This window comes from Sander vitreus, chromosome 21, assembly GCF_031162955.1.
Source record: "Sander vitreus isolate 19-12246 chromosome 21, sanVit1, whole genome shotgun sequence".
In the NCBI taxonomy this organism is placed as follows: Eukaryota; Metazoa; Chordata; class Actinopteri; order Perciformes; family Percidae; genus Sander; species Sander vitreus.
The window spans coordinates 14,237,027-14,252,126 of NC_135875.1; the positions used below are offsets into that span (position 1 = coordinate 14,237,027).

The window sequence follows — 15,100 nt, forward strand, 5'->3', positions numbered from 1 at the left end:
TGTTTCGGGGGAGGGGGGGCTTGGCGTTCTCCTTTACCTTGTTAAAATGCTCAGTTAAAGTGCTCATATTATGCTCATTTTCAGGTTCATAATTGTATTTAGAGGTTGTACCAGAATAGGTTTGTGGTTTAATTTTCAGAAAACACCATATTTGTTGTACTGCACATTGCTGCAGCTCCTCTTTTCACCCTGTGTGTTGAGCTCTCCGTTTTACCTACAGAGTGAGGCATCTCACTTCTGCACCATTTTTGTTGGGAGTCGAACATGCGCACTAAGTACTGCTAGCTAGTCTGAGGGAGTGCCATGCTAGCAGCTAGGCGAGCATTATAACTTGTGTTACAAAGTGACGCACGATCACGGAAGTCAAAGCTGGACTACAGTAGAGCCGTTTGGAGCAGTTTGTGAACAGTGTTTTCTCTGGAAGATGGTAAGTCCCTTTAGGCTGGATTTTGGGATTTTTCACTTTGTAAACCTATAACGTGCACAAAAAGATATAACACAATAAAAAAGGGAAAAAAAAGCCCCAAAGCATAATATGAGCACTTTCAGGTAAGCTAGGTTAGCCTCCTTGTGTATGGAATCATTTTTTCTGCCTTTAATTCCAAGCAAAACTTCAAGTATCAAAAATCACTTACTCTAAAACATTTGTGTAGTCGTAAACTATTGGTCTTGATAATATGTCCTTTTGTTTACAGTTCCCTCTCCTTTCTCAATGATGGAATTTTCTTCATCTTTTATTCTCTCCATCACGTTTGCGGGTTGTGCGCCCAGCTTTCTCGTTTGCTCTTCCAAACCCTTTGTTTGCAATTCTGGCACAAACTTCTCACGTGGGCGGGTCTTACAGGGGTGCGTCCCCATTGGCTGATGAGTTTGAGTATGTTTAGGTGACAGCTCAGTGCCTGCTTGCTAACATTAGAGACTTTGGAGGACACAAACCACTCTACAGCAGATTCCTACAAGATTAAGTTGTGTGCAATATTCCTGCACCACTCTGAAGTGATGTTGCAGACACAAGCCAGCAAAGAAATACAGCTTGCCTTAGGTGAAACTGAAGGTGAAATATATTCATAATTACTTAGTACGTTTGTGTATTGTTGGTGATGAAAAACGGATGCTGATCTTGAGATGTACTGCACATAATGACTGACACCGAGTTCCCGCTTCTTTTACCAGAGCTTTCACCAACAAGGCCCCAGCCAAATACGTTGAAATATCCATTATGTAGACATTTGTAAAAACGTTTTATATTGGACTAAAAATGAAACAAGTCTCAACCTTATTTCCTGTATTATATAATGAACCAAACAGACAAGGGTGAATGTAAAAATGTGTATTTTAAAATATAACTGTAAAACAATGTAAACAAATTAAATTACAGGACAGTATACTGTAGTAGGATATATTGACATACAATGGACTTAAAAACAAGTACACAAATAAATAAACTAAAGAAAAGTGTTAAGAGTATCTCAGTAAAATATGATCAGTACATAATCTCGGTCGCACACGTAGGGTTTCCTCCAGAGAGACCGAAACCTCCTCTCCCTTTGCTGAGACCGTGTCCTCTTGGTTAGTCTGCCTGCTGCGAGCTGTGATAGAAAATAAAAATCCACACAAGTCAAAAGGGCTGTAACGAAATGCAATATGAAACCGAAATCGCGACACTCAGATCCACAAACCTGTGTCGTGGAGTGAGAAGGTAGAATCGCAGCACACCCCTTCCAACTCCCAGAGTTATCCTCCCTGTCCAGATCCAAGGCTACCACATCTTTAAAGTACTATTAGTATAACGGTAGGGTTCCACACAGTGAAACACTGCGAATTTTCGGCCAGCGAAATTTTGCCTCGGGGGCGTGGTCGCGAAAACACGCAAAGACCGCAACAGAACACCGGCTGCTAGGCAGCTAGCAGACAGAGTTGAAGCTAGGTAGCTATCAGGTAGTTTGCTGTAACCTGGCTATGTAGCCTAGCTATGCAACGTCCGAACATGCTAGTGGTTGACCTGTCGGCTAGCTGAATGATTTTGTGTGTTTAAACTAACATCTACAGTGGTCTATTTGCCCTGTTAAAGTGTGTGTGACACAAACAATCCGTGTTGATACAAGCGTCAATGTTTGCCAACAAAACATGTAATCAAACAGGCTAGGCTTACAATGAAATCCAATGTCCGAACATGCTAGTGATTGGCCTGTCGGCTAGCTGAAAAGTGTGTAAGTGAGTGTTTAAACTAATGTATGGGTGGATGAAGTGACGTGGTAGTTTCAGTGTCAAACATGTATGAATAAAAATATATTTGCCAAAAACCTTCAATATTGTGCAGAACATTATGCGAACACTCAACATTAAAACCGTTAACTCATTTTTTCAGAATTTTCAACCAAACATAACAAAACTCATATGGTGTGACTGCACTTGTTTCTCAAAGTGAGAACTTGAATAAAACTAAGAAAAATAAATGCAAAAATTCTCAAAAAAAAAAAAAAAATACAGATGTCTATTTGTGAGCCTACTCTTTTCAAACTCCAAGCATAAGGTTTTGAGTCAGTTCTAATCAAAAAGATTGTCACAAATCAAAATCATATGGTGTGACCATAGACTGTATATAGAATGGACCAACAGACCCCGTTACTCTGGACGGAGACCAGTGAAGGATATTAGAAGCACTTTTCCGGTGATGGCTGAGCATTACTGTGCAGCCTCCAACTGAGAGAGACGACGTAAATGTGACGTGGGAAACCTGTCTGAAAGTTGTAAGTCTTCTGGTAGCTGTGCCAAGAGAAATCTAAATCATTCCCAATCTTGCAGAGATGGAGAGCGTAGGTATATGTAAGGAGATAACATGGGCATAGGCTAATTATTGCTAACTAAAATGCTAGTTAACATTAGTAATTAAACTTAAACAGCTAATGTAAGTTGAAACTGCCTGCGAGTTTCTCCTGTACTATACGGTAATTCCTCTACTATGCGACAGTAAGTAGTGTGGTTATGACACAATCGTTAGCCTATTTTTACAAAAACGTCTGCTACGGAGCCATAACGTAATGGAGCCTTTTATACATTGTCGTGTTTCTTTAGAAATAACGCTGTCAAAGTGACGTCAAAATGAATGGCAATGCTAAGATCGGGTGATCGTTTGGTAGCATCAACATGGCGCCATAGGAAGTTTGAGCTCTGAAGCGAAGCTTACCCCCTTCGGTGTGACACTATTTTGGGATATTTGAAAAGGCAACTGTTTTGACACCCTTGGGAAGGAGGGGACCTTCTTCAGCAAGGTTTTACCTTCTATATACAGTCTATGGGGTTTACAGTACTAGCAGTGTATTGCTACTGTACAACCTGAGGTGAGTTATCATTTTTATATTTACAATAAATCTGATCTTGTTGGCACTCTGACAAAAGTCCCACTTCCAGAAGTCTGTGTGACACATTTTTCATAAAAATGCAAAAGAAATTTTATTAGTTTGTCATAATTACATGCAAATCTATGCTGCTTTGTTATAGCTAGCATGTTGTTAATATGCTAATGTGTAGCTACAAGACTCAACATGCTAAGTGCAGGAAACACATGGTGTGACATGTCTGCCTGTCACACCATATGATATGAATTGCAATTTCCTGCAGATATAACAATAAAAACTATAAGTCCAATGTATGTTTTGTCCTTTTAAACATTTATTTGGGTCCATCATCACAAAAGCTGTAATTATCCACAATCGATTGCGTTTTATTCGGTGATACAGTTTTCTAGTTTCAGATAGACACAGCAGACCCGTTCAGAAACCTTAGAATGCTGTTTAAGTCTAAACAATGTTTTGTCTTCATCTCAAACCATACATTCCCTTCTCTTTTGTCAACTTGAGGCAGATAAAGATGACAAGTGCTGAGAGGATAAAGAGATACAGGGAGACTGAATTCAGACCCTGCAAAGAGAGGAGTTACTGAGGAAAAGAAAACTGTCTGTTTCCATTCACTGACCAATAGGAATGTCTGAGGGAGGGTTTTAAGGGGTGCTTTCACTGTTGATTTAAAAGGCCTTAAGGCAGATTTCGTAAAGCCTGGCAATACATGATAGCTAAAATATCATTGGACTAGAACACTGTAGGCAGTGCAACTAAGAGGAACGCAGTTATCAAATGAAGAGAATAGACAATGTTAACTGTTAAAATGTTCACACCATTCTGTTAACAGATCAAGAAAAGAAACAGAAAGGGGAGATGCCTAAATTTAGAATCCAGACTCTCCCACCATCAAGAAGAGAGAAGCTGAGGGAGATGGAGAAATTCTCAAACAAAATATAGAGCCAAAAGAAGAAATTTAAATGCATTACTCAACATGACTGCCCCAGATAACTCCATCTATAATAGATACATCCAGGAAGACCCAGGTCAAGTCCCACATCACCAAGCCCACCTACGTCACCACCACCAAGCCCACACACTGAAGAGATAGAGAAGCTGAATAAATCATTAAAGAGACTGAAGGATCAGAACAAAAGTAAGCAATGAAAAGAGGGCTGAGAAATATAGGAAAAAAGTGTGAGGCAAAATGTAACAAAACTAACAGAAAAATACCACTTGCCACCCAGGAAAAAGTTAATGAGAAAAAGGCTCAGGTGGAATCCTTCCTGCTGTTAGATGAAAATAGCACTGTGCTTCCTGGGAAGAAGGACACAGTAGGCAGGAAAGAGAAAAGACAAAGACGAGTGCTTACTTTCTCACTAAAGGTCTTTCATAAGGCCTACATGCAAAAAAAAAAACGCAAAACGCACCAGCTGTCCTACAGACCGTTAAGGTGTAAACCTTTGTCGCAGAGGCTAGGTCCAGCGACTGCAACACATGTGCCTGCTGGGAAGATGCGAACAGCTCGCTCCTAATTGATGCGCTGTCAAGCAGAGGCTTGATCATGATGTGGTATCTGACGATTTACACTTTGACTTAAGATTTGGTATAAGGAGATGCATGAACTTTACCCCACTTGTATTGAAAACTGTTAACATGAACAGAAGGCCCCCCCCAAGACAGAAGAGTCCTGTTTTTGGAGTTATGCCAGATAAAAAGGCATTGATTGGCTCCAATCATATACTTACACATATCACGCCTTATGTTATTACAATGTAAATGATATATACTGGATTCACAAAGAAAAGGAAGAGAGCGACAATATTTGAAAATTGGGTTGTCGCCTCTCCGAGCTCCTGCAGAAGCTTGTAACATTGATGCTGAACCTCTGATGTAATAAACTTTTTTATAGTCAAGAACAGTGTCAACAAAGTTCCTTCTCCACACATCGGCAACGCAGTGCTGCAACTAAATATACAACGACGGCAAAAAGCCTGTCAGCACTGCTGTCAGGTATCACGCGATACTGAAAATACAAAATGCATGCAACGTGTGTGCAGAAAGTGCTGTTATGATGAGCCCAACCTGCAGGACCACAACCCAGCTGACACTGCAACATGGGAGCAGCGGGAGAAGCAGGATGTTGTAGTGGTAGAGAGAAGCTACAAGAACTGGGTGAAGAAAAAGAGGGGGACAGTAGGAGAGCTAACTGGTGTGTTCAACCAGAGGCTCAATGCAATTGCGAGTCATCAGTTAAACTGGCTTCATCAGGTGAAACATCAGTTCAGACACCTCAAGAAGAACATCCATCCCAATTAAATGGTCTTACACAGACTTTTCAGAGAACTATGCGTGTAAACGCAATGAGATTCAGGCCTTTCATTTCGGTGGCAATAGGCCACAATGCATACTGGAGTTGCCTACTCAGTCAGTGGCTCCCAGCCACTATTTCCCAGTCCTTACGTCATGATGAGCATGCCGTGTGGGCACATATCAAGCCAGTCATTGATTTCCGAAGAAGACATGAAAATGCAATCGACACCCTGCATGTCCTCAGTGATGGGCCAGCAACCCAGTACCGGAATTGATCAAACTGCTTCCTTCACCTGGAACTTTTCAGAGCGTTCCCATGGGAAGAGTGCACCCGACGGTGTGGGAGGAGTGCTGAAGCGTAAGGCAGACATGCATGTTCTCGGAGGCGGTGACCTACAAACACCAATGGCTCTGTATGAGCGTTTACAAAAGTCCTCTGAAAATCATGTGGATTGAAGAAGAGCAGATCTCCACCATGGATGAAATGCTCTCTCCTTCAGTGCGTCCAGTGACTGGAATCAGCAGTACACACCAAGTTCTGTCTTTTGCTCCAGGAAAGATTTTACTTAGTGGATTCTGCCAGTATCCAGGGATATGCACCGGTCACAAGCTGCGCAGTAACGCTCATCGGAAAAGTGCTTGAAAATATCCTTCACTGGTCTCTGTCAAGAGCAACGGGGTTCCGTTGGTCCAGTTTATATACCGTCTATGGATACAGCTCTGATAACCTCTGCCATCTTGGTCAGACTTTGTTTGTAACTCCTGCCTCCAAACACGAGGACCTGATTGGTTCTTGAGTGGTCCTCATTTGAATAAAGTTAAACTTTCGTCAACTTTGTTTTGCTTGCCTCGGCCATTTGTTCTCATCTCGCCCAAGGCAACAGGACGAGATGACAGGAGTGTGCTAGCTGGCTAAAGCATTAGCTACTTGTCCCCCTACAGGTTGGAAGCAGAATTGTCCAGTACCATTATTCTTAGGTCTCATTTTTGGAAACATTTTAAGGTACAAAAGAATCTTTGGTGTTGGATCAATCAATAAGGTCTCTGTTGTATTACTGTGTAACTGTGACTGAGTTATACTCCGTAAACATTAACCAGCCTTTGTCATAACTAGTGAAGTACAGATGAATATTCTTGTCTAATGTCATCCTAAATGTAGCTATCATTACTGAGTTTGTTTTTATGCTATAATAAAGCACATTACTATATAGATGAACCAGTTAAGCAGCGCTAACACTGCCTTACTGTAGATGTCAACCTCTAGATAGAATACATTATATTCACAGCTTCTACATTGTACAACTTAACCAATACCCTAGCATTTTGTATTATCAGACCAATATCAACCACCAGTTAGCTGGCAGAGGCGCAACTACCCAGCGTCAGAGGGGTAGGCAGCAACAATTTTAGCGCCCCCCCCCCAAAAAAAAGTGCCAAATGTTTAGCTCCGCCCACCTTTAGCCCAACCCCGATCTGCGTACTACAGTCAGGTGCAATTGGGTTAAAGTCGTCGAGGTGGGACAGCTGAACTTGTAAGTTAGTGGCTGCTTGGTTACTGTCCTCTCCGCTAGTAACTAGTGTTAACTATATTCCCTGCCGTCACCAGGCTCTTTGCTAGCGAGCCGACTTTTGAAAAAAAAGTCTTACGTTATATAGTCGGTATGTTTTTCTAAAGTACAATGTCTCTGCTATCCTTTTCTTTTTAATCCTTTGGCTTTGCTGCGCCACCGTTTTTAAACAAAGTTTGTGGTCTAGCTATTCTTTTTGGTTCGTCAGCGGTAACGCCTCACTCTTGCATTCGGCCCTCCGCCATGTTTAGCATGACGAATGACATCAGTCAGATGAGCCGTCAAGGCAAAAAAAATAAAAATAAGCCGAAAGGAAAAGCAAGCAACATCAGTAGGCTATTTATAATTGATTATAGTCTGTCACTGCGTCGACGCAGAATCATCCGTAAAAATGATTAAATTTCAAAACCCCTAGCTCTTACTGTTCCCAAACGCTTGAAATACTGACGTATTTTCACAGCCACGTGCACTAACATGCACACAAAGTACAGAGAATCTCAGATTACAACACACACAATGGTAGTGTTACTTCATTCTGTTCAGGAAACCATTACTCCACTATCTTAAATATAAAATATGCATTTTCTGATACAATATTAAATGTTGCATACAGCCCCTTTAAAAAGAGGTTGACTACACATATGAAGTTACTTTCCACCTTTGCAGATCATGAACGTACGAGAGTCCATGCAAAAAAAAAACTGAGGACATGCAGGTTAAGAAAAAGTAACCAAAATGTAAATTGAAATGTTGACTTCAGGCCTATTACATAAAACCTGGGTTTATTTAAAGATTAGCATAAGTAACTTAAACATTTAGCTGTGGTATCAAAATGGATGCACTAAATACAGGATTAAGAATTTAAATTCACTTATGGGGATTCAACCGTGATTACGTAATAGGTTTGACAGCTCCAGGAAACAATTCTTAGTATAACTAGGCTTTCAAAAACAAAAGAATTCAAACAAGGGCCACAGCTATAAAAGGTACAAACACTATTATTATTCACACAACGGTCTAAGAACCTCAACCTGCTCAGCAAATGACCAGCTGATCATAAGTACAATTAATGCAGGGCGTTGTGTGCTGGATGTGTAGGCCTAATTGTTATGCATAAAGACACATTATTCAAATCTTTATAATTAAGCACCCCTACAAAAGGGCTTGTGCATAGCTGAGTCGGAGACAAGAAGAAAGTTGTCACATTACCGCGTTTATTAAAACGCGGTAAACAGTGCATAGAAAACTTACAGATAGGAAGACAGCCTATGTCACAATGTCAGCGCTCTCACTCCCCTCAAAAATCCAACCCCAGTAACAACAGAGAAACAAAATTTAGGCCTACGCATGGTGCGTACAGGATTCAGTTGACGGACCGGCGTCTCTATTTGTCACGATGTAGTAAATACAAGTAAGAAAGGCAATAAACGCTTACTGGCAGGTACAGAATAGGAAGGCAGATCCAGGTCCAGGTCCAGGCCCAGGCCCAGGAATAATGGGCAGAGTAACAGAAGCTTCAAAGCAAAAAACATAGTGAGAAAGTATCAAAATGATGAACTGGCAGGTGATGAACACTGGGCTGGTATATACTGAGAGGCTGATGAGGTAATGAGATGCAGGTGGGAAGGTGCCAGGGTTGATCAGGGAAGTAGCAACAGGTGTGTATACCTTCTTACTGGGAAATGCACCTTCACCTGCATCACCTGCATCCTTCGCATCCTTCTGCCGTGCGTCTGTTAAAGCGCCCATATTATGCTCATTTTCAGGTTCATAATTGTATTTTAAGGTTGTACCAGAATAGCTTTATATGGTTTAATTTTCAAAAAACACCATATTTTTGTTGTACTGCACAGCTCTCTCTCACTGCTGCAGATCCTCTTTTCAGCTGGTCTCTGTTTTAGCTACAGAGTGAGACCTCTTTTCTTCTTCTTCTTCTGTACTATCTTTGATTGCACTGGCACATGCGCAGTAGCTCAGATGTAGATCATGTCAGCTAGCTAGCTCCATAGACAGTAAAAGAAAGGCTGTTTCTCCAACTTCGGTCAGTTACAAGGCAGGATTAGCTGGGAGACTTCTAAATGAGGGTGCACATGTAAGTAGTTCTTTTGTAGATTATGGTGAACTTGTGTGTTGTAGCAGTGCTTTGCTATTGAGATTGAGGTAGCATGCTAGCGTTAGCTAACAGTTGTGGTTAGCCAGCTCGTTTCAGCTTGTGACATCACAAGCCGTGCCGAACAGGCTCACTCGGAGACTGAAGGCAGGACACATTCAGAAACCGTATCTCACTCAAAACAGCATGGATGGATTTTTTTCAAAGTTTGTATGCGTGTGGAAGCACCAGAGATACAGAAGAACACCCCAAATCCCAGAAAAAGTGTTTTTTTCATAATATGGGCACTTTAAAACAACAGTGCGCATATTCAGATGAGCGAACAACAATCCGTTCTTTGAATGGTGTGTCCCCAACCTACTACATTTAGTTTTTGTTAGAAAGGCTTTGATCCAACTTTGGCTTTTATGTTTCTTTTACACACAGTTAAATTCACCTCTAAATATGACCTGAATATAAAGTTCATAATGGCAGAACTTATTGCATGGCTGTTGTATTGTACAGACCTATCAATTAATGATTTTACAATTCTGATAATAATCAACAGTGAAATGCTTGTAAACCATTGAGAGGTGTGTTGTCAAGTGGTTCCTTTCAAGTTCTTCAAGGTTTCTGAGATAATGACTCGCCTCTTTCATGACTTTGCTTTCGGTTGCACAATATTGAGAAAGTGTCACCTATCAACACACCTGTTGTTTGTTTATCTCTCTTTCCAACAGGGTCAAGGGCTCAGGGTAAGCACAGTCTATGATGTCTATGCTCTGTCAGATTGTGGGCTGGCACTTCTGAACACAAGGAGAGTGAGAGGGACCCTCATCAGTGACCAGTGACTCACAGCAGCCAGCTGCATCATATTGTAGGTGCACCTGTATCTGTATCTGTTGCCTTAATAAACTCGGTGATGAGAAACCCTATGGTTAAGAACAAAGTCACTCTTCACTATTAGCTAACAAACAATTGGTAGCCATCGCCTGGTTCACCTCAGCATTATAGGAGTCTAACCTTTCTTTGTTAGAACTGTAGAATTTGTTTTCTCTGGCTGGAATGCAAATAAAGAACACATACATGTGTTAGTTATGTCTATAATGCTATCAGTGTTAATAAAAAGTGCAAGATGTCCATGGTCTCAATTATAGTTTTTATTGGAAAAAAAGTACTGATCTTTTGATTGGTTTTTATATTTTTCTCTGTCATAGTATTATTATCAGACTTTAACTGTACTGTTGTTTGTATGTGAGCATAAAATTATGTGTAAAGACTCAAAAACTCAAAGCAAAGCAGCATGTTAGGGGAAATACTTTAATCCATGGTACCAGTATAAACCATATACTGCACTTTAGACCAGGAAAAAAATAAATTATACAACTTGTGTAAAAACAGTGTGGGAATCTTCACCTCAAAAAGTGTTTAAAAATAAAAGCTAAGGGAATGGAAGCAGACATTTATTTCAGAATCTCCTGGCTGCAGCAACAACCCAAAAAAGTTTTCTCTTTCGCTTTTGACCAATATGCTGCTATAGTGCTGTTGTTCAAAAGCAGTTTCATAGGCGGAGCCTACGGGGACATGGCCTTTTCCATGGTAACATAATACTGGTGGGAAGAAGGTGGAAAGGAAGATGATGACTGTCCATGCTTAATAAGCGTGGTTGGCCACAAACAGTGACTCTCCGCCGGCAGCGCTGGCTCCAGAGGGAGCATATTTGCCCTGGCAGGCCAGGTGGTTAGCCTGTAAAAGGAAAAAAAGGACTAGTATTACTGAATGCACCGTACAGTATTGAAGTTTGGTTTTCACAATCCATATCGTTCTCTGAGCAAAACTTCTGTCACATACCAGAGCTCTCTTGATGAACTCCTCCTGGCATGCTTTTCCATTCTCCTTCTTGCCGCCCCAGGCTTTGAGGGCGGAGGCCTGCAGGGCACGGCCGTATGAGAAGGTCAGGGCCCAGGGCCTGTGCAGAGGGCACTGGTTCATGGCGTTCAGGTTGACGGAGGCCTCCTCCTCACTTTGGCCACCAGACAAGAATGTAATGCCTGTACAGGTACAGGAAGAGCGTGAGAGTTTAGCAAGGCACTTCTCTAGACATTTAAGTGAATGGCATGCAGACTCTTGTGTCCTCAAACTTTGCAAATGTGTGCATGTCAACAAGAGTATACTGTGCGCTTCCAGCTCACCAGGGACTGCAGGGGGCACAGTGCGACGCAAGGCAGTAACAGTTGCCATGGCAATTTCCTGGTTGTTGTACTTGTGTGAGCTGGAGTGTCCGGGGGTAACCATGTTGGGCTTGAGCAGGGTGCCCTCCAGGTAGACGTGGTGGTCGGACAGGGCCTTGTAGACGGCAGCCAGGACCTTCTCAGTAACGTACTGGCAGCGCTTCAGGTCATGGTCACCATCAGGGAGAATCTCAGGCTCGACGATGGGGACGATGCCGTGCTGAGGACGGCAGAGACAAAAGGAGTCAAAATGACTGTTAGCATGACGGGGGTGGGTGGGCTGTCAAAGGCAAGACATACTGTATGTTATGTATTAGTTTCTTATTGTTTCAGTGGTTCCTAAACTGGGTCCAGATTTGAAAAGGTTTTATTAAGTTGTTTTTTCATTTTTTGAAGTTACAACAGAGACTTGAATGAATATATACTTTATATACTCCAGAAACTACCTTAGAGGTAGACGTTAACACGGCTACTTTCAACATTCAATTTACAGTAGAAATAGATAAAACTAATGAGAAAAAGAGGCCGCAGTTCCAAAATTCCAAAATTAGATAACTCATCATATTAATTACACCCTAAATCACATCATGCAGGAAGTAAGTGACATGCTAGTGTTATGCAAAAAACAAAACAAAAAAAAACCAGCACTGATGCTGATTGTTTTCATTCTACAATATGTGCATGTAATAGAAAGTGATATAATTTAGGTGCCATTGAAAGGATCAGCCACTTCTAAAAGGGCATGTTTTTCTACTGATAACTTAAATGCCTAGATCTGTCCTTGCCATGAAGCTTGTAAAAATTAGATCTGTTGTATCTTACCATCTGGCAGATGCTGGCATAGCGGGCCAGGACATTGGCGTTCTCAATGATGGCCAGTCTTGAGGGAGTGGTGGGGGTGATCTTCAGCACACAGCGCCACTTGGCAAAGTCAGCGCCATCCTTCTTGTACTGGGCGCAGCGCTCGTACAGTCCATCGAGACCTGTGAAAGAGGTAGAGGACACACTGGATACGTTAGACAAAAATATTTAAAGATGTTGACTCTTTTTGCGTCTAAATCTGTTTTTCGCTTACCCTGGGTGGTTGTCTCGCCGTTGGTTCCGGCCAGGGGAACAACACCTTTGTCGACCTTGATGCCCACCACCATGTTTCTTTCTTTAAGGTACTGGGTGAAGAGCTTGCCATCGTCGGTCTTCTGGTACATGGTCTCATGAAAGAGGATGACGCCACCAATGCAAGGGTTGATGCGGTCATCAGCGGTGAAGAGGAGCTGGCGGTACAGCCTCCTGTTCTCCTCAGTGTTCTCAGCATTGATACTCTGGAAGCGCTTGGCCACACTGCCTAAAGGTTGTGGAGACATAAGGCAGATGAAAACTGGATCCATCTGTGGACTTCACTGGTGTGTTTGTTTGAGATTTTGCAGATGTTTGCATAAAAGTGTTAGTGCTGAGTACATTCAAGCCAATCATAGTCCTAACCTAATTGTGTTCAAGATTTTTTCACATTTTGTTATTTAAATCTTTCTTATCACATATATACATGGCAGCTCTGTATACATTGGCATACGTCATATGAGTCATGAGTCAAACTATTACCCTTGCTTTTAAAGATGAATGTTGGCTTTCCTAAAAGACTATATTTAACTATAAAAAGTAAATTTTCTTGAAATTCTTTACCTGTGGACTCGTCTGCGGCAAGGATTCCCTTGCCCGTAGCAACAATCTTCTGAGCAATATCGCTGAGCTCCTTCTTCTGCTCAGGAGTGAGGAAAGGGTATGCGTGAGGCATCCTGACTCTAGGGGGAAGAAAAAGTATGAGATGATAAGAAAGTATTTAGGTGGCTAATAGGCAAGACACAAGCTAAAATTAGGGGCCAAACGTTCAACAAAAAGTCAAGCTGCAAAACCTGACATTTGGGGCTGTGGTTTCCCATGCGAATGCAAATGCGAATGCATGGGAAACCACAGCCGCAAACTGCTGAAGAAAAGATCAAACACTTAAATGTGAGTTTTAGTAAGGAAGTGGTGAAATGAGTCTGTGTTCTGTCATTTTAAAATCCCACCAGCTGGGTCCCCAACCGTGTGACTGCAATTGTTGCAGCTATTACTGCTCCAGTACCGTAAGGAGTAATGTGCTGGGGTTACACACTATACCCCAGGCACAATATGCAATGGCACAGGAGATCCAGTGTCAGAGAGCCCTTCACTCTACTCTGCCCCACCCTTTACGTATCGGACCACTCTTTAAAAAAATCTTGACAAGCATGTGGGTGACCTATTCCATTTTCAAGCCTCTTATGCATGACCTTTCCCTTCCCATTCCTCCTCCCTGCTCTTCTATCCCACACCTCCCACCTCCTTCACTATCAATTGGCTGGACTAAAAATACACAGTGTACAGTGTAAAGCACTATGGCTCAGCCAGAAGGCATCACATAAAAGAGTATGGTGCAGCGTCACACCCCTTTGTTCAAAAGTCATGCAGTCTACAGGAAGATTAAGAAGCAGAAAGCCTGGACAAATTTAGACAGTTTTAAACAAGAGCTTAGTCAAGCTATTGAGTCACAACGGACCACACAGACACAATGCAGTGGAAACTTTTCATCAGATAAAGAATGTTGTATCAACAACCATGAAATGAAGACAGATGAGCTAGTCAGTTATGACAATGCATGTGTCTTGTAACAATTCTATATGTGGAAGTACATAATGCTGAGGGAGAGTAGTGAATGAAAAAAGTAAATAATTTCACTGTTTTACTATTTACTCAAGTTTTATTCATTTTTTCATCTTGTTATATGGTCTTAGTTTAATGTGTTTTTTTTATGTTTGCGCCATAGAGTAGCACCTTTTAATTTCGTTGTATTTACTTGTGACAATGACAATGAAGTCAATTCTGATTCAGATGTATTATTGAAAGCAATGAGATATTTCAATCTGTTTTAGTGTGTCAGAGTAAAGTAAGAAGAAGAAGTCTGTGTCTGTCTGTGTCACTCATAAATATCTAGCTTTCACAGTAATCACAGGTTTGCATGAGCTATAAAAAGAGGTGAAACATTACATCTCTATGGGAAATGCCATGCGTCTCTATATATATATATATAATATATCATTTATAGGAACAAAATATTCAACAGGTAGCACAAAAAGCCAATTAAAGTAAAGCATTAATATCATAGTTGTCGGAAAATGTTCAGTTCTGTTACCTTGAGGTTGGGAGGAGAGCTGAGAGAGAAGAGAGAGGGAGGGAGAAGATCCAGCTTTCGTCTGCGACAACCCTCCAGCCCGCTGGCCCTTGTATTTATCCTTCCATTGTGACCCCTCACATTTCAGCTGCCCGAGCTATAAAAAGAACAGGACGCAACCAGAGATGGCTCTTGACATTCAGAGAGACTGGAGCTGGAGTAACATGGTGGTGAGCAACCAGTGAAAGGGCAAAGAGTGTTTCAGTGAATGGCGATAGAGTCAGGGGTAGTTAGGATGGGAAGTACAGGGTAAAACAAGTAGAAATATTAAACGACAGAATAATGAATAAGCAGACGTGTAAAAAATATTACCCACG

General features: G+C 41.6%; 2 protein-coding genes and 1 long non-coding RNA gene across 4 annotated transcripts in view; 1 reads left to right on the plus strand and 2 right to left on the minus strand.

Annotated features, from left to right (window-relative positions):
* LOC144536373 (uncharacterized) overlaps nt 1-8,824 on the minus strand; it is a 54,535-nt gene extending 45,711 nt beyond the window's left edge. For both annotated transcript variants that reach the window (XM_078279467.1, XM_078279466.1), the window contains exon 1: nt 8,655-8,824. In XM_078279467.1, the coding sequence (XP_078135593.1) occupies nt 8,655-8,751 (97 nt within the window). In that variant the 5' untranslated portion in view covers nt 8,752-8,824. The remainder of the gene's footprint in view (nt 1-8,654) is intronic.
* A 40-nt stretch (nt 8,825-8,864) lies between these two features.
* LOC144536379 (uncharacterized) lies at nt 8,865-12,792 on the plus strand. The gene is made up of 4 exons (XR_013503742.1): nt 8,865-9,311; nt 10,049-10,185; nt 12,372-12,533; nt 12,703-12,792. It is a non-coding gene; the product is annotated as an uncharacterized LOC144536379 (long non-coding RNA).
* Nucleotides 10,615-13,328, minus strand: aldoab (aldolase a, fructose-bisphosphate, b). Its single transcript, XM_078279469.1, has 6 exons — nt 13,217-13,328; nt 12,615-12,881; nt 12,362-12,522; nt 11,501-11,759; nt 11,160-11,359; nt 10,615-11,054 (listed from the first exon to the last, which is right to left on the minus strand). The coding sequence occupies exons 1-6, from the start codon at nt 13,326-13,328 to the stop codon at nt 10,962-10,964; spliced, it is 1,092 nt and encodes a 363-aa protein (XP_078135595.1). The 3' UTR covers nt 10,615-10,961.
* Nucleotides 13,329-15,100: the final 1,772 nt, after the last annotated feature.